Source organism: Hesperophylax consimilis, chromosome 22 (genome assembly GCF_061612785.1).
Source record: "Hesperophylax consimilis isolate HC1 chromosome 22, BYU_Hcon_1.0, whole genome shotgun sequence".
NCBI lineage: Eukaryota > Metazoa > Arthropoda > Insecta > Trichoptera > Limnephilidae > Hesperophylax > Hesperophylax consimilis.
The window spans coordinates 21,788,805-21,807,540 of record NC_142857.1 but is presented as its reverse complement, the minus strand read 5'-3'; the positions used below and the strand labels follow the sequence as shown (position 1 = coordinate 21,807,540).

The 18,736-nt window shown below is 34.2% G+C and overlaps 1 protein-coding gene across 3 annotated transcripts in view; it reads left to right on the top strand.

Moving 5' to 3' along the window:
- Positions 1–18,736, top strand: part of PIG-S (phosphatidylinositol glycan anchor biosynthesis class S) — a 166,700-nt gene that overhangs the window by 143,389 nt on the left and 4,575 nt on the right. For all 3 annotated transcript variants that reach the window (XM_089645209.1, XM_089645211.1, XM_089645210.1), the window contains 8 exons: positions 4,994–5,084; positions 7,830–7,969; positions 8,562–8,738; positions 12,523–12,732; positions 15,309–15,409; positions 15,764–15,941; positions 16,610–16,809; positions 16,994–17,135. In XM_089645209.1, the coding sequence (XP_089501335.1) occupies positions 4,994–5,084; positions 7,830–7,969; positions 8,562–8,738; positions 12,523–12,732; positions 15,309–15,409; positions 15,764–15,941; positions 16,610–16,809; positions 16,994–17,135 (1,239 nt within the window). The remainder of the gene's footprint in view (positions 1–4,993; positions 5,085–7,829; positions 7,970–8,561; positions 8,739–12,522; positions 12,733–15,308; positions 15,410–15,763; positions 15,942–16,609; positions 16,810–16,993; positions 17,136–18,736) is intronic.

Here is an 18,736-nt window from a genome sequence, read left to right as displayed (position 1 = left end):
TTTTTTTAATATAGTAGCGCGCCCACTCTAACATTCGTATTTACATATCCTCCTTTCAAACAATCTTCTTTTTTAACACTACGGAGCCTTAAAGGCTCTAGCACACAGAACGCCATCTGTCGCGGCGGGCAGCGATCTAGTTGTATTATGCTGCGGATACACTGGCGATCCGAAACTCGAGCCGAGCCTCGAATTATGAGAAAGGAATGAAGCAACAGCAAGCAGCGTTTCGCGCCATTTGGATCATTCGAGACATAAGATTGCATCATTCCTGCTACATACAGGGCGATCTGTCGCGCCGAGCCAGACGTGATCAAAGCGTGCAGCGATCTATGCAATGGCGGAAGAACCAGGGCTATTTATCTAAACTATTTATCTGAACTACTTTCCAAACAGAAACCATTAAAAAACAAACAGATTCCGCTAGGAAGCAATCACGACACTGGATCGCTCACGAAGATATCACAGCCTGTGTGACGTTCTTATCGGACAGATCGCGTGATTGCTGCCCGCCGTGACAGATCGCGTTCTGTGTGTCAGAGCCTTAAACGTTTCACCTTCATTATTTTTCCATATTTCCGTTAATTTTATCTGAAGCTTCCACCTTTGACAGGTGCACAATCATGGTGAATAATTTTATCAACAGAACCAAACGAGAACATTGAAGCAAGTTTTTTTTACAAAAAAAGATTAAAGGCTTGTATTCTTTAAATAGGATTCAATTCAGTAATGAGAAACTTTCATGGAATCAGCTTTGAGTTTTACGTTAAAAGGAAACGAATTAACTAATTACAATTTACTGTAAACCAACTGGGTAATCAAGGAAAGTAACTCGAGAGTTGGGGGCTGTGGTAGATTGGGTTTATACAGTGTGGTCAAAAATTACTTTCAATTTTAACATCTTGATTATGATAATTAATTAATTTGTTATGTTTTTGATTAAGGACAATATTAGAGACTCTCAAACGAAAATATGAAACAGAAAAATTTCGGTCGCATCTGGGAATTGAACCCAGGACTTTTGCCTTGCCGGTGCTTTGCTCTTCCACTGATCTAATTGTCCTATCCTCTTCGGTCATATAACTGTATCGGTGACCGGATAAATCATCAAAATGATAATTCATCAAAATGATAATTCATCACATCTTTAAAAAGTTATATAAAGTCACGGAAAGTGATGAAACAAAAACTTTATTAACTGGGTTAAGTAGGTTAGGTTAGGTTAAAAAAAAATTTTTTTCATCGTTTTTAATGACTTTATATCATTTTTTAAAAGTGTGTTGAATAGTCACTGTGTTGAGTTAGCATGGAACCAACTGTATCATACTTCGACTAAAAACTACCACCATTTTACTGGCTGTTATTGTTATGTTTGATTGCGTTGGGAAAATGCGAATAGTTAGATTTTTGAAAGGAATTAAAACACGCTTTCAAATTGTATTATTAAAAATAATGGTTTAATTTTTGATATAATATAATATTTTTTAAATCAAACATAAAAAAGCATTTAAATGACTCACCTCGTGTTTTTTCGTCTAAACACTAAACTGAAATTAATGATAACGAAAAAAAAAATCTTTATTATAAAAAATGTATTATATATACATATATATTATATACCTTATGTATATTATATTATATACCTAGCTTTTTTGTCGTTTCGTATAAAAATATTCACAAAATTTCATAAATTTTTTTCAACTGTAAGGTGTATATTTGAATTATTCTGTGGTTAACTTCTATATTTAATATAAAGCTTAGCGTTTTTTTTCTCTCTAACACTGTTCGGTTCATATTTCTAACTATGACGATCTCTGAGACCATATGAATTGTTCCGAAAAGCGTACAAATTAACTATTTGGGTAATAGTTGTTTGTTTCCAAAACCGAAAAAATTAGCATGAGGAGTTAATTATAAATGGACAGGACAAGGCGATTTTCATAAAATAGATTGTTTATGGAGAGTTTATCTGTTTGCCTTTTTACTGTTCAGTTTTTGGTGCAAATATGACTGTCATCACGCTTTTTGTTTGTCATTATACTTACTATGAAGGTCATGCGGCTTTGGTCCTTTTTTACTCTGATAAATTGTCACACATAGTTACAGAGTACCGGCCAATTAGGCTCTCTGCTCTTTCAAAATGGTGATTTTTAAAGCTGGGTCCAGACATGTTCTTTTCTCCGTACCGTACCTCCGTTTCGTACCAGCGTCGCGATCAAGAACGCTAGTTTGGACGCCCGTTCGGTACGGTACGGTGGTACGGCATCTCGATACGGATAGAGGTACGCTCCGATCCATCGCGAGTCGGTTTTTCGTCCCGTTCAAAGGCGATACGGTACGGGTCTGCGCCAGTCTGGACGTGTTCGCGGCGTCTTACATCTTTCTCTGTTTTTGAACAATTCTAACTCCCACCAACGTCGCCTTTTTTGATTTTTTTCGTTATATTATTGTGAATAACAATGAAGGACGCGCAAACAATCGTCAAATTCTCAAACACTTCCGTAGTCGACTACATGGTGGGAGGAAATGAACACGCGATGATCGCAGCGACGTTACGGAGATACGGGCTCTTGATCGCGACGCGGATACGAATCGGAGGTACGGTACGGACAAAAGATGATGCGTCCAGAGTTTTTGGATCGCGACGCTGGTACGAAACGGAGGTACGGTACGGACAAAAGAACATGTCTGGACCCAGCTTTATGTTTTTTTTTCAAATGTTTCTGGTTTCTCCCTTCAAGGGTGTTCTAGGGTATCTTTTCAAATTATGGAGAGAGGGAAGGTGACTGTATTTATGAACTGACTAACTAACCATCACGAGTTCGTAAGCAGAGAGGACGGACCGCCAAACAATTTGGTCTTGGCACACTTCTTGCCTCATTCTATATTGACATGGCCCGACTCAAATATCTGATTCCCTCGATCGTGCCTCGGGCGTTCTTACGCTCCATTCTTTTATATGTTCATTTATTATTAAATTGGCAAACTTAAAAAATATATGGAAGATTCTAGTCGAATTCAGACTTGGAAGAGATGAGATATTGAATGGAGGGAAGACCATTATTTCAGATAAGGCTAGATAGAAGAGAGGATATTTGTTTAGAGAGGGACAACCAAAAAAAATATGTGATCTTAAGTTCTCATTTCTAGACCACAGAATGTACAATGTGAGAAGTCAAGCACGTAAATTTCATAAAGGTGATTTTAGAAATTAAAGTTTTTATTTCAGAACAATATTACATTCTAAATTTCGGGAATTTTTCTGGAGGATATTTGTTTAGGCTCTTTTTTGCACACGTTCAATCCGAAAAGTGTATTTTTAATGATGTGATTTCATGGCCGGCAAAGAGAGACACCACCATAAAAAGTTAAATTATAATTATGGTAAATAATTACCTAATTATAATTTACGTCGGGAGAGATTCAAAATTTCCCTTATAAAACGATCATTTTTGACTATTTTTTTTAGTATGGAGTGACTTTTGCGAAAGTTTCGTTTCAATCTAAAAACGCACAAAGTATTTAAATAAATCAAACTAAGAACCTAACAACCTATTTTGTGCAGATAAATAGTTGTTTCTTGTAGTAAGTGTAATTTCCATAACGATGGCCTAGCGCACACATGCGTTAAGTGCAAACAATTACGTGTTTTGTAAAGAAATAGATATTACTTAGGAAATTTAAACATGACTTATTTCGGTAAGTTTTTTAGATTCTCACGGCCAAAAGCATTTTTGTTGTTTGTTTTTGGGGTGTTATGCCGTGTTGCGCTAACTCCTTCTTTAGCCAACGTTTCGGACAGCATTGCAGTGTCCATCATCAGGGCAGATGTGTTATTTGAGTATTTTTATAAATTGAATTTTCAAATTGCACTTAACACGTGTGTACCTACGCTAGGCCATTGATAAATATGTATATTAAATTATACACAGAGAAAACTTACTGGTATAAAATAATTGCTAATGTATTAAAAATCTGCTCAAATTATTATTAGTATTCCTTTCCTAATGAATTGACAGAATTCCTAAAAAACTATCACTAAAACACGAACGTGTTATGAGGATTGCGGAACACGTGTTCATAAAAATTGTAATATGTTCGCATTTCATCATTATATTTATCAGGATAAGCGCAGCTGCATGAACTCATGCTCCGATATGTTATGAATGTACTAATATTTTATTAGGAAATAGCCTGCCATTTTTATTTTTTATTATTATTTTTTTATTCAATGAATAGTTAATACATATCAACAAACAAGTCCTGCTAAGCCAATTGAATTGGCTTGTCAACAGGTACTTAAAGTTTAGTTACATATACATAGTTATATATTTTCAAAGTTATAATTTACATCTTATCTACAGATTCAATATTTTTTTCATACAATTTTTCATTCATATTAAAGTAAATCTTTTTTTTCCGATAGCCAATTTTTCACCATGTATTTAACCTTTTTCATAGACTTACATTGCTTTATAGTGTCAGGTAATAAATTAAATATCTTCGGTATGTTGTATTCAAACGTTCTTTGTCCGTACTTATTATTAAATTTCGGAACTATTAACCCGTCATTGCGCGTGAATCTAGTGCTGTATTTATGTTCTAATTTCTCAATATGCTGCGGGGTAAATATATGCTGAATTATAATTTTTTGCCATGGCCTTAACAGGTAAAATTTTGACACTCTGAAACAGAATTTTTAAAACATCACATTTTAACAGAATTTTAACAAATCGATCATACTCATTTTTCTCCGTGTAGGTACCTAAAAGTGCGGTGGTTATATAAATAATTACCAAAACATATTATAGGTAGGTACCTACTGTTCAATTTTGAATTTTTTTTTAAACCATGGAATGTCTGTAAATTTCCCAGCACCTACCCGCCTGTTTAAAAATAATTTTATTTCAGAGAAATCTATTCCAATTTTAAACATTGTTTACATGCTTTGATTTCCTATCTGATCCTAATATTGTGATGTTATTTGTTCCAGAATCATTTAGGATGTATGCCAACATTTCCTTCGTGGGCGTTCTTTTCATGATAGGCTTGCCTCTATGGTGGAAAACGACGGAGGTTTACAGGTAAATCGACTAATTAAACTATAATTTACGACACGTTTATCGATTTTAAATGACTTGTTAGCGCATTTCCAGTTGCTGGAGACGCGCGGTCACTTATGTTGGTCTGCTATTGTTTTCAGTTGTTTATTTTTTATTATTTTGTTTAGGGTAAGAATTTTAGCGAAATAAAGAAGTATAGTGGATACATAGATACATTATACGTAATTTTTATTTATAAAAAATAAAATTAGTCGAATTCCGCTACACGCTTAGTACACACAAAAATATATAAATAGCACTTGGTTTCAACAAAATTACGACAATATATCAATGATTACAACAAGAAATAACTATTTATGTCGTGGGAGATGGTAAAAGATTAAAATTCCATTTTTTCTCAATGGAAATAAAATAAGTTTGAAGGTTAGGAAATACATTAAAATTATTAAAATAACCCGAACTAACACCCTGAAAACCTATTTTGTGCATGTTTACCCCTGATTTAAATACTTGTGTCTATTAGATATTTAAGTTGAAATCTTGTGTTGTTTTTTTAAAGATATTTTGCATGCAGCGGAATACGACATGTAAACCTATTATTTTTTTTACCAGAAGTTTGCCAAATAATGCGGTAAAATATGAATAATGGGATATGTTGTACGTCATTTTTATTAAAGTACGGAAAACACCTCTAAAAACATATTTTTTGAAAAAAATTAAACAATATTTGCAAAAAAATAAATTGTTAGACCAACACAAAGCACTCGTTTTTAATATTAAAAAATATATATTTTAAAACATTTTAAACAATATATTATATATTTTTTCTACGGTTGTACAACTATATAAATAAAAATATATAATATTTTCATATGTTCAAATTCTTAAATCTCCGACAATTCTTCACCGATTTCTTTGAAATTTTGACACTTTGTTGCATTCGAATACGCGTGTGTTTTTATATGTCTATATTATATAGATGTCACTTGTGACAGGTAAACGAGCGCCATCTATTGGACGTACATGCAACACGCGCTATTTTTTCTTTATCTGCACAGACAGCGAGGTACAGCTAGTATTATCATAATAGTACATACATCTAGAAATTTAATTTTTCTTAATTAGATTTAAATTCATTCTTAGTTTTAATTTTTATTTTACCGAATATTCAAAACATTGTACAATATATAAAATATAATGGTAAATTTAATAATAGTAAAGGTATTTCTTAGTCCTCACTAGCGGGTTCTGGGCTGAGGCGGACTTAAGTTATTTAATTCTATTTTATTTGTGGTTTTTTTTGTTTTTTTTGTGTTTTTTTTGTGTTTTTTTTTGTTTTTTCGTTGACCTCTTTCAGCCAGATTTTTATTCTTGATTTTTGTACTCATTAGACATTTACATTCGATTTATATCTGGGGGAAGGATGTTGTGGAGTTTTGTTGAGAAATAAATGTAATTTTTGGTCCGAATGTGATTTTATAACTTGGAATGTTTTTTATGTCAATTTTGATTCGATCTAGTGTGATAGATCTCGTAGAATAATATTATGTCTAATATTAGTCTACGAGTGTGATGAATATGCGGTCTAGCAGAAGATTCCGTATTATTGAATAGTTTCAATAGTATATTTTTGAAAAAGTTATATAAAATCATAAAAAGTGAAGAAACAAAAACTTTATTAACTGGGTTAAGTAGGTTAAGTTAATTTTTTTTATCGTTTTCAATGACTTTATATCACTCTTTAAAAGTGTGTTGAATTGTCACTGTGTTGACTTATCATGGAACCATTTTTGGCATATATTTGTTATACATTCGGTACGTCAAAACTTTAATCGAAGGCGTTTTTATGGATACTTTTAGATTTGTATTCAGGTTATGTAAGTACTTATTAATTTAATTATACATAGAGTAGATTAGGTTAGGTTAGGTTAGGTTAGGTTAGGTTTAAATGAAAAATATTAATTAACTTGCCCGAGCTGTACGCAGAGTTTTTCGAAAGCAGACGTAGACAGTAATTTTCCTCTTATTTTGAACGCTAAGTATGATGTAAAAATTTTTTTCAAGAATTATCAAAATTCTGCTTTAAGGGGTGGGAAAAGGAGGTGGGGTGGTTTTTCGAAATCTCAGGTAGACAGACTCTTATTTGAAAGTCAAGTGTGCAAAATTTCATCATTCTCGAAATAAAACTGTAGCTATGTATAAAAATCAAAGTCACGCCGCCAAAGACACTTTCCAAAAACACCGAAAAATATTTCCTTTACTATGAAGACAATGTTTTCTTTAAGAGAAAATTATTTTCTATTTTCGTTGGAAAAGTAGCTGCAGTTCATTACATTATTTTAATTATTTAACACTTTCAGACCGTGTGTATATTTGAAAATACTTTCGGAATTTTCTCCCCACTATCTAACGCGAATAAACGCGCGCTAATTTTTAAAATTAAAATTTATCTACACTAGTTCAGACGTTAGCAATTTTTATATTTTGAAAGATAATTATTGTGTGTAATCTCAAATGATTTTTTTCATCCAATTTTTTCGTTATGTAATTAGTTAATTTTATTTTTTTTGTGGTTTTTATAAAAATTTTAAGTGAACTTATAAACAATCTAATGAAAAAAAAACACTGAAAATTTTCAAATAACTACCACTTATTTGTTATCAAACATTTTTTTTCCATTCCAATTTAATTCAGATATGAAAGTGTTAAAAAAAATGTTTGCTCAGTGCAATTTTCGCTCTTCATCATTATTATAATATGTTTCAGGGTGACCCTCCCTTACGCTAGAATAGACGCTCTGGACAGCATCCCCTTCAAGATATCCATGTCCATCCAACTGGCCTTCCAGGACCAAGAACGTGGAGCTCTTGTCAAAGAGGCTCTCGAGCAGAAATTCATCTCGTCAGGTACTTCATCTGTACTTTATTTTCTTAAAAAATTATTACCATTTTTTTATACCGTCTACTTGTTTTCTGAGTGGATCAATATTATCCATTTGTGGCAGATATTTTTTTTAAACCTTAAAAAGGCCTTTGATAAGCCAATCATCGTATAGGTCTTTCTACAATAACTGAAGTAGTTATGCATAGTTGAAACTCCTAATATTCTCCTCTGAAGCTACCTAGCTGACCAATTTTGTCTTCACACTGCTAAAGTGTTTCCACCACCCTACTGAAGTACCTGGTTACTCTGATCTGGTCACAAAACACATTGCTAAAGCCATTTCCAGCGACTTTTCGATTGTGAATGGTACTGATAGTATCGACCACTCTGTCTTGATCAATGTTGTCAGAGGGGTGCTAAACAGTCCAGGAAGAATCATCTGTGGAGTGCCACAGGGCTCGATTCTTGGACCTCTGCTATTTCCGTTATTTGTAAGTGACATTACTAAAAATGTCTTTTCTGGAACACTTGACATGTATAAATAGTATTATTACCTGTTATTACTCTCATTTTCATAATGCAATTCCGTTAGCTTTTAATTTTCTCTGTTTTCAGATGTTTACGACCTGACTTTTGATCTGGTGACCCTGCCCTCAAAGTTCGACGCCTCCCAGGAATCGTTGCAGCGGGCGGACCGCGGCCCTGGCTCCCTACTATTGGTGGAGTGGCCCTCGCTCCCCAGGCAGGTCCAGGTCACGCTGTTCCGGGTTGTGCTGTTCTCGGAGAAGGCATGTGAGTAGAGATGTGACCTGCCATACTGTGACACCACTCGGCAGACCCGTGACCCACAATACCATGAGACCTACGATTCTGTCAGACCCTCCGTAAATGTCTAGAAAAACTACTTTCAAAATAGTTGTACCCATATACATTAAAGATGCGAAAGCTAGCATGTAATTTACATCATATATCGTAGGCTGAAAATGGTTTAACTGTTAGAGTGCTATTCAGCTCTATCGCGCTGCAAGAGTTACTCACAAAAATTGCGACGCGGTGCTACGGTGCTGCGTGCTTGTCCAAATGTACATTTGTCAGTCCTCGGGAGGGCGCATGTTACGTTTGAGTGCCGTGTATTGCGGTTGACGTGTGTCTTGGTAATTGTATTTATTGTTTATCCTGTTAAAATAAATACACCCTAAGATGAATCAATGTTTTTCGCCATATCGGATGTTCGTTCTATTGCAGACGAAAGTTTTTAGAAAAAACATCAGACATTTTTTTTTTTAATTCCTGTACCTTGTCAGGCTCCTTCTTCTGATGCAAAACCAACAGCCTATTTCAATTTATTTTTCACCTCGTTATTTCTTGAAAATTTTAAATTTTTTTTTGTAACTGTAAATGTGCATTTTTTTTAATTAGAAGCATAAAATATCATTCTCTAATTTTTAATTGCAAAAAGAATCATTAAAATTAGTTAATATTTGTCCAAGTTATTGCATTTTTATTTAATTCCGTACTTTTTATCTAAAAACTGTAACAATTTACAAACATAGTTGCAAAATAAGCATAGCACTAAAAAATTTTCAGTTGTTTAGAAAAATACAGACAATAATGTTTTAAATGTTCGGTAACTAAAAACACTGTGTCTTCCTTGAGAGTCTCAGAGAAGACACTGTGTTTTTGGTTAGAGCGGTAGAATACTTCTCACAGCTAGTTGATATTGAAGCCGCCTTTTTTTTTTTTTTTTTACGGTGAATACCTCACAAGAGTCCCAACTGCTCCCGTCTGGAGCCAGTGAGACTATGGCATCCCCAATTGGGGGATGTTGTGAGGCTGAAGGTAAGTGGGGAAGGGAAAGAGGAAGGTGGGGAAGTACCTGGCTATTCAGATCTAGTCACTAAACACGGCTAAAGCCATTTGGAGCAACGTTTCAATTCTGAATGGTGGTCTTACAACAGGGCGATACTGGTAGTATCTTCCACTCTTGGTCCTATATCAACAATATCTTTTAATTGAAGACATACATAAATCAAAAACTAGCTAACGTGTTCCCGGTGTAGCTGGGGGTTTTCCTTAGGACATAGTCATTTTCCACCGTGGATTTTTCTGCAGACCTTTTTAAGATATATAATTCCGTAGTACATTATTTTAAGGTATCTCATAAGGTTTAGCCAGCGTAGGCAATGTAAGCATCCGAAAATATTTTTTTTACGACTTGATTACAAAACATCGATTTTTCTCAACTTTCTTTAAATATAATCTGCATGGATTATATATATAAACCTTCCGGAAGAAATTTTCTTAATGATAGTGAATACCCTATCAAAATCCGTTGCGTAGTTTATAAGAACTTAGTGCACAAACAGACAGACACAGATAGCGATTTTATTTTATACTATTTAGATATAAGCAGAGATGTGCAAAATGGGTACCCAAAACCATTTGAAATGCAAAATGGAAATGGGTCAAAAGTTTTCCATTTGAAAATGCAAAATGGTTTTTAGAAAAGAAAAAATTATAGAATTTTTAAACAATTTTGTCATTTAATAATGGACATCAATGTAGAACAAACATATTACATGATGGTAAATCCAAAAACACCACGACTACAGATTATGAAACCACAAAAAATTTGCGCGGGACTAATGTTGCCAACGTAAAAACATAGAAACTGCTATCTAACATTTAATATTACAGCGTCATGGCTCCATGTTCAGTATTTGAATCAGTATTTTTTGTAATGGTATCACTCAATTGCCAGGGCTCCTACCAGGGAGCAACTTGACAAATGGAAATTATCTCTCATAGCGAGGTTGAGGACCGACTGATATTTGGGGCTTATGAAAAAAAGATGAGTGGAGATAGTAGGAAGAATGTTGCAAAAAAGCATTTAAAATGGAAAATCCATTGAGAAAAGCATTTAAAATGCAAAATGCAAAATGGTTTTTAGAAAAGCATTTAAAATGCAAAATGGAAAATACCCATTTTGCATTTCCATTTGAAATGGATTTATTTGAAATAAAGCACATCTCTGGATATAAGTCACAACCATCTAGAACTGAAGTTGATCAGATTCTCGGATAAGACAATGTGACTTCAGCACTTGTCGAGTGCAAATTACAGCTATCCCGTTACTTTGATCAACACAAATCAAGTGTACTAATTTATGCCTCCCATGTTGGTTGTGTAATCCATTAGGGTCATTAATGGTAAGTATATTTTGCCCTTTGAGTATCAGATCTAGGTCATGTGTTTGTGTTTCAACACAACATTTAAGGGGACTGTCTTCCTAGAGTCATTATTTTTCTTGTTTTTTTTTGTTCGATTTGGCGCATTGGCGATTTGTCTTGTGCAGATTTTTTTTTCGTTTAATAAGTATAAGGCTTATTTTTTTTATGAAATGATGTCATTAAGATATCCACGATTGATGGAAGGTTCAGAAAAAACATTTAGGATTGGTTGTTTCACAGAATTTGAACAATTCATCAAATTTCAACGTTAATTTTCGGGTTCTGTGAAAGTACTATTCAAGTTCTGTTATTATATCATTATAGGCTAGTTGCTTAACAGAACTGAAATAATAACAGAACTTGATAAAATCTTTCACAGAACTTGAAAATTAACTTTGAATTTTGTAGAATTGTTCAAATTCTCTGAAGAATCCTTAGAATATTCAAATTTGATTTATTTATTTATTTTGTAAGAAACAAACAGCTTTTATATAATATGCAGTGATAGATATAAATATACAAGTTAATTGAAGTCAAGCCACAGAAGTTTCTTATGTTAAAGTGCATTAGAAATGAAGTTTTAGTTTCTTAAAATTAATTTGGTGTTAAAGGAAGGGGAGAGGAAGAGGAAAATAGGAAGAGGATAGGAAGAGGAAAATAGGAAAAGGATAGGAGATGCTGCCGATACATTCCATACTCTCATATTAATAATCGATCGTAAAAATGCATAAATGCATACGCTTCTACATTCCTTTTTCGCTAACATAACAAGCATGTATATTGCGTAATCAAGACAGAAATTGTTTCGCAGTGCATTTTGCAAGATTATCATGGTTATTGGACTTGGATTATTTGATTATTGGACTTGGACGTGTATACATATGCACCAATACACACTATCCTACGTATAGAATAAAGAAGAAGACAAGAAATGTCATGCCGACTTATTTCGTGATTCAAAAGTCTGACCATTATTTGCTTAAATTTCATATTCAGAACTGTGTTTAGCCATCATTATGAAATTCAAATGCAGTAGTGATTTACAATGTCAGGCAACCTTAAGAAAGACAGCACACAAGCTAAATGGGCTAGAACAAAAAGGTATTAAGTCCCTTGCGACATTGGTTCCATTAAAATTTATAAGGCATTTCTAGTGTTCTTCTTTTTTCTATGATCCTAAGTATGTGTTAGTCACCTCAACTTGAGTGGATGGACATAGAAAGCTGTTTCATGAAAATACATGATGCGCAAGCAAATGAATGAAGTTGTCGGAACCCCCCCGGGAAGACTAAGCACCAACAGTGAATTGTTTTGATTAAAACTGAACATTTGTTTTTATTCTTCAGCTCCCGTGCTGCTTTCTAAGGTGCTATCTCAATGGCTACTTCAGGAGACCTCCGTGCTGAGCGCCCTCAGGGCTTCCGCCTACGCTCGCCATGATGCCTCTGCGCGCCGCCGGGCTCCGCCCTCCCGGGCCTTCGATATCGCCCTCACTGTGGCGTCTCCCAGCCCGGATAAGATTACGGTGGAATGGACGCCCAAGGATGCCATCGAAGGTGAAGTTTCTGTCTATGTAACTCTGTGTTCAGGGCCTTGGAAGCAAATTCAAAGTATAAGATGCCTTAAAGATTACCTCCGAGGTCTCTCAGTGGCTTCCCCGCATTCATGGGCTCTGATAGGCAAGCAACTTTTTTCATCATTTTCTTGCCGACAAGGTTTCCATTTTAATGGTCAAGATTACGCAAGATTGTCATGTGTATTGCCCATTCTCGTTAATTTATCGCCTTGACTTGATGGGGCTTCGTAAAGTTTGCTCGGCTACTGGAATTACAACAATATTGCCGGGCTAAATACATTTTCTTCTCGCTCTGATGCGTTTCAGTTCGCCACCTACCCGGTGCCAAAACTGTCAAAATTTTTTTTTTTTTTTTTTTTTTTTTTTTTTTATATACACAATAATATTATTATTGGGTTTATAAAAACAGTTTATATTTAAACAAGTTCTGCTGTGTAATTATTATTACGCGTGACAGCTGTTTCGCCCTCTAAAGGCATTATCAAACTGTGGGTAGCCCACTTACAGACGATACATTTATATTATTTCTATGTAGGTATTTTAATTTAAATTACTGATTTCTTAATTGATTTCTGTGTAAAAATGTTAGAAATTATTGATGGTTATTACCCAAGTAAAGTTTCCCCAATTAGTGTAATGTTTAAATTTGACTGAATGTCTTAATGTTAGTTATTCCCAAACGATGACTCATAGGGTTATTTTAATAGTATAATTAAGTACTTCAATGTGCACTCGTATTTGCACTAGGTTTGAAGATATCTAGTAGGGGTGAACGAATTATATTGGTTTGTTCATTAATTAGAATAGCTTTCGGATTATTAGAATTTTTGTTAATTTCTAACTGCTCTAAAAGATTCAGTTTACGGCCTTTATTTTGTACGTGTAACGGAGTTGGTTTATTATTATCATTAAGTGAGTGATTTTCATCTAGGAGATGTTTGGCAAATTGAGATTGCATTTTATTATTATTTTTAAAAGATCTTATATGTTCTTTGAACCTAGTGTTAAAGGACCGACCCGTTTGTCCAACATAAACAGCGTTGCATTCGTCACACTGGAGTTTATAAATGCCACTATTTTGTAATTTGAGTACCTTACTTTTTGAGTTTTTAAGAGATGATCCTAAGCTGTTATTTGTGCGGAAGGCAATATCTAAGCCACATTTTTTGAGGACTTTGGCAATTTTATTAGATGTCTGTCCGATGAATTCTAAACACCCGAATTTATTATTCGTCCTATTATTAGTCGCTGGGTAAATTAATTTAAGGTTATTTTTGTGTTTATTATTATTAATTATTTTTTCGATGTCTCTACCCTTGAAGCCATTATTTTTAGCAATAGATAGGATTGTATTTTTTTCCTTCTCGTATGCTTTCTTGTCGAGTGGGATGTTAGTAAGCCTATGTACCATTGAGTGGTAGGCAGATAATTTATGTGACCATGGATGTAAAGATTTATAATTAATGGTCGTATCTGTAAACGTAGGCTTACGGAAAATTTCGAACGTATGTTTATTATTTTCTCTACCAATTGTTAGGTCTAAAAAATTAATTTTATTATTACACTCTCTTTCAACCGTAAAGCAGATTTTACGGTTGATGGAGTTAGCAAATGTGACAAAAAGATCTAATTGTCTGTTGGTGCCTTTCCAACAGACCAAAATGTCGTCAACATAACGAACATAGTAAATGATGTGTTTGCTAAAGATTGAATTTAAAATTTGTTTTTCAATGTAATCCATGAATATTTCTGCAAGAAGTGGACTGAGGGGCGATCCCATTGGTAATCCGTCGTTTTGTTGATAGAATTTATTGTTAAACTCAAAGTAGTTGGTTTCCACACAAATTTTAAATAGATCGAATAAGTCGAATTTTAAATAGATCGAATAAGATCGAAACAGCTGTCACGCGTAATAATAATTACACAGCAGAACTTGTTTAAATATAAACTGTTTTTATAAACCCAATAATAATATTATTGTATATATAAAAAAATAAAAAAATAAAATGGAGTTCTACAAATTAAACTTAATAACAATAAATATGTCAAAATTTCAATCGGGATTAATATTAATAAATTATTTTAAGCAATAATTATTGGCTTGAAACACAAATATAAATTGAAAAAATCTTCCTTAATCCTTAAAAATCGTAAATCCGAGAACAAAATAAATGCTGGTTCAATTCTTGCACTTATTTTTTTTTAAATTTATATTTGTGTTTCAGGCTGATAATTATTGCTTATAATAATTTGTTATTCTTTGTGCTTTGCATAAAAACCTTGTCTTGTATAAACACAATTTCACATTTAAAAAAAATATTAATAATAAATTTAACAATTTTTTGCAGGAAATCGTTTTTTTGTGTTCTGGATTTGTCTTATACACTACGGAAATCTTGACGGGATACGATAATATTGACAGCCAAGACAATTGTTTGCCAATGAACAATTTATCTTGCTCGTTTGTTAACTTTGTTACAGTAAAAATGAATTATGCAAATTTAAGTTATGTCTTTATTTCTTATGTTAATATTATTTGTATGTATTGTTTTTCAGAATATTTGGAGCCTTTTGTACAGGAGTTGAGCGCTGTACACAACTTTACCCTCAAATCCCAATGGCTTTACTTTGTACAGCTTGCTTTTAACCCCAAACAGGTATTTATAGAAATATTTCTTGTTTATCATTTTCAAAGTCGCCTCTCATAATAATTATTAAAAAAACTAAATCAAGACTAACCATTGGAAGAGGGAAGCAATTAAACTCAAGACTTAAGTTATTTCTAGGTTTGAGTCCACGCTATATTGCGTACAAGCACATTACAGAAACGAAATTCATTTATAAAAATTCGTCATTCATATCTCTAGTGACATCTCTAGAAATAATTCCCAATAAATGTATTAGTTTAACAAAAATCTTTGTAAATAAATTAAATGTATAAAATGAGTATAATGCATTTAATTCACAGTATGTTTGTTTAACTTTGCTTATTATGAGATGTGTGTATCCAGGTGCGGGACAACACCCCCCTTCTCCGCCACTACGCCCTCCCCGAGGACGTGCTACCCCACCTCATCACCCCGCTGGAGAAGAAGCTGGCCTCGCACATCTCCAAGAACCCCTGCCTCAACCTGGTGCTGTACACCCCACCCTGCGACCAATCGCCCATTCACATCTACAAGAACAATGGTAAGTGTTACAGATTCATCATGCTTTATCAGCGCTGCAACCCTTGGAGAGTCTTGACTGCCTTCAGTGGTGTTGGCTTCCAAACCATTCAGCCACTTAAGCTTACAGTTTTTTATACATTTTGGAAGCCTTTCAAATAGTGTGTATTACTCATGGTTTGATCGTTGTCTGCCAAATACCGTTTTCTTACTTGCTCTACGGACCCCAGCAATGTAGAGTTGTAGCTTACCACTTTTGACAGTGTCTATAATATATTCCACAAATGCCCTCGACTGGCTACGGTGCCTCGTCAATCACCTCCAGTCCTCAGTCCTTGCCGAACTACTTCAATTAACTTTCAAGCAGTCTATTAATTTATTCTTCCTCGGTCTGCTTCTGGGTCGCTTCCACTGGGGCCACTTAGTCATAATTTTTGTCGTCCTGAAATCTGGCATTCTTTCAACAAGTCCGGCCGATCACAGTCCTTGGGACCTATGGAATCTTACGATGGTCCAATGCTCACCTAGAGTTTTTAGTTAATGCTTCATTTTAATTTTGTGTGATGTATTTTATAGCGTAGGTCTGAAGACTGCTAGTTTTTTTTTTCTTCTTATTTTTGGGCTATGCACCGTGTACCACAATGCAGTCATGTATCCCACAATATTTTTATAAATAACTTGGTGTTACAGGCGGTCGAGCCAACGGCGCCATGGAAGCCTTCCTGTCCCCGCGCTGGGGTGGCGTGGTCATCGGAAACCCACCCCTTGAGGTATGCGAGGCCTACCTGCAGGACGAGCAGCTGCCCATCCCTGTGTACCGCCCCCCCACCAGGGAGATCATGGGCTACTTCCTAGCGCAGCTGCGTCTGCTACTGGGTATTCCTGACCAGGTTAGTCTTCCTTTTTCTTTCTTTCTCCCTAAGTCTAATTTCTTCAAATGTTATTTAGTTAGTAGAAAGTTTCTAATACATGTATAAAAGATATTTTTAATATTTGTAAATTGAAAAAACCCAAAGTCTTTGATAGTCGTCATCCCATATAGTTACGAAATGACGATTGTATTTTGTTTTATAGGATCCAATAGTTGGGGCTGAAGTGGACTCGCTGACGACTGTTGCTCCAAGAAAGTGGGAGCTGGATGCTCTCATCAGACTGCGCACAATAGAGCAAGTTATTTCTGCCAAACTAACCCTCAAGTCGCTTGCCCAGCTGCTCGGTGAGTTATTCATTTCAAAAATGGAAAATACTGGTTTCATAGCTTTTTTTTTAATGTGAAACTTCACAATAGTCCCAATCGTCTGGAGCCAGTGAGACTATGGCATCCCCAATAGGGGTATGTTGTGAAGCTTAAGGTATTGGGGAGAGAAAGGAGTGGAGAAGAGGAAGGTGGGGAAGTATCTGGCTATTCAGATCTGGTGGCCAAACACGGCCAAAGCAATTTCAAGCAATGTTTCAATTCTGAATGGTGGTCTTTCACCAGGGCGATACTGAGAGTATCAACCACTCTGGAATGTGCCGCAAATATACTGTATATTATTTAAAATGAATAAATTGTGAAATAACAGAAATTAATCAAATAGAATTTACTTGCGCATGCTGGGATTTGAATCCGACACCTCCAGATTGCTAGTCGAAAGCCTTTCCCCTCGAAGACGGAGACGTCTTAAGTTAGTTCATTTTATCTACATGTTGTTATCTGTACCCCGCCATGCGTTGCTGTGACTCATACTGTCTATATAGATAGAGAAACAATTGCCAGTTTTGCTTTTTATGTCCAACAGATTTTCAAAAAAAAGCATGTTTTTACCTATATAATATAGGTATATAGAAACACACGCGTAATTTTTTTATTTTTATTTTTTTATTTTTTTATTGAATAAATAGTTAATACATAATATCAAAAAACAAGTCCTGCTAAGCCGATTGAATTGGCTTGTCAACAGGTGCTTAAAGTTAGTTTCAAATACATTTTTTAAAGTTATAATTTACATGTTATATCTACAGAATTAACAATTTTTTCATACAATATTTCATACATATTAAAATAATTTTTTTTTTTTCGATAGCCAATTTTTCACCATATATTTAACCTTATTCATAGATTTACATTGCTTTATAGTGTCAGGTAATAAATTAAATATCTTCGGTATGTTGTATTCAAACGTTCTCTGTCCGTATTTATTATTAAATTTCGGAACTATTAACCCGTCATTGCGCGTGAATCTAGTACTGTATTTATGTTCTAATTTTTCTTTATGCTGCGGGGTAAATATATACTGAATTATGATTTTTTGCCATAGTATAGCCTTAACAGGTAAAATTTTGGCACTCTGAAACAGCAACGGTGTATTATGTCTCTGTTTAAAAATATTAGGGACGACTAGTAATTTTACAATTGCGTTTTGTACAACTTGGACTTGTTTCAGATTGGTTATACTAGTATTTCCCCATATGGTTAATCCATATCTTATAATAGATTCTGCCATTGACATATAAATTATTTTAAGTGTTTCAATTGGTAGGAAAAAATTTAATGTGTACATTCTGCCAGCAATTGATCTGAGTCTTTTACAGGTTTTTTTAATATGTTTGTCCCATTTGAAAAAGCAATCTACTGTAACACCAAGATAGACATATTCTGTAACTAATTCTAAGCTTTCACATTTACAATTAGTCGGGATATTTTTATGGATGCAATTAAAACTATGAGAAATAATATTAGGATTAAATTGAAATCTGGCATTAGGTGATCTTATATGCATAACTTTGTTTTTTTTAGCATTTATTAATAGTCCTGCATCATGTGACCATTTACAA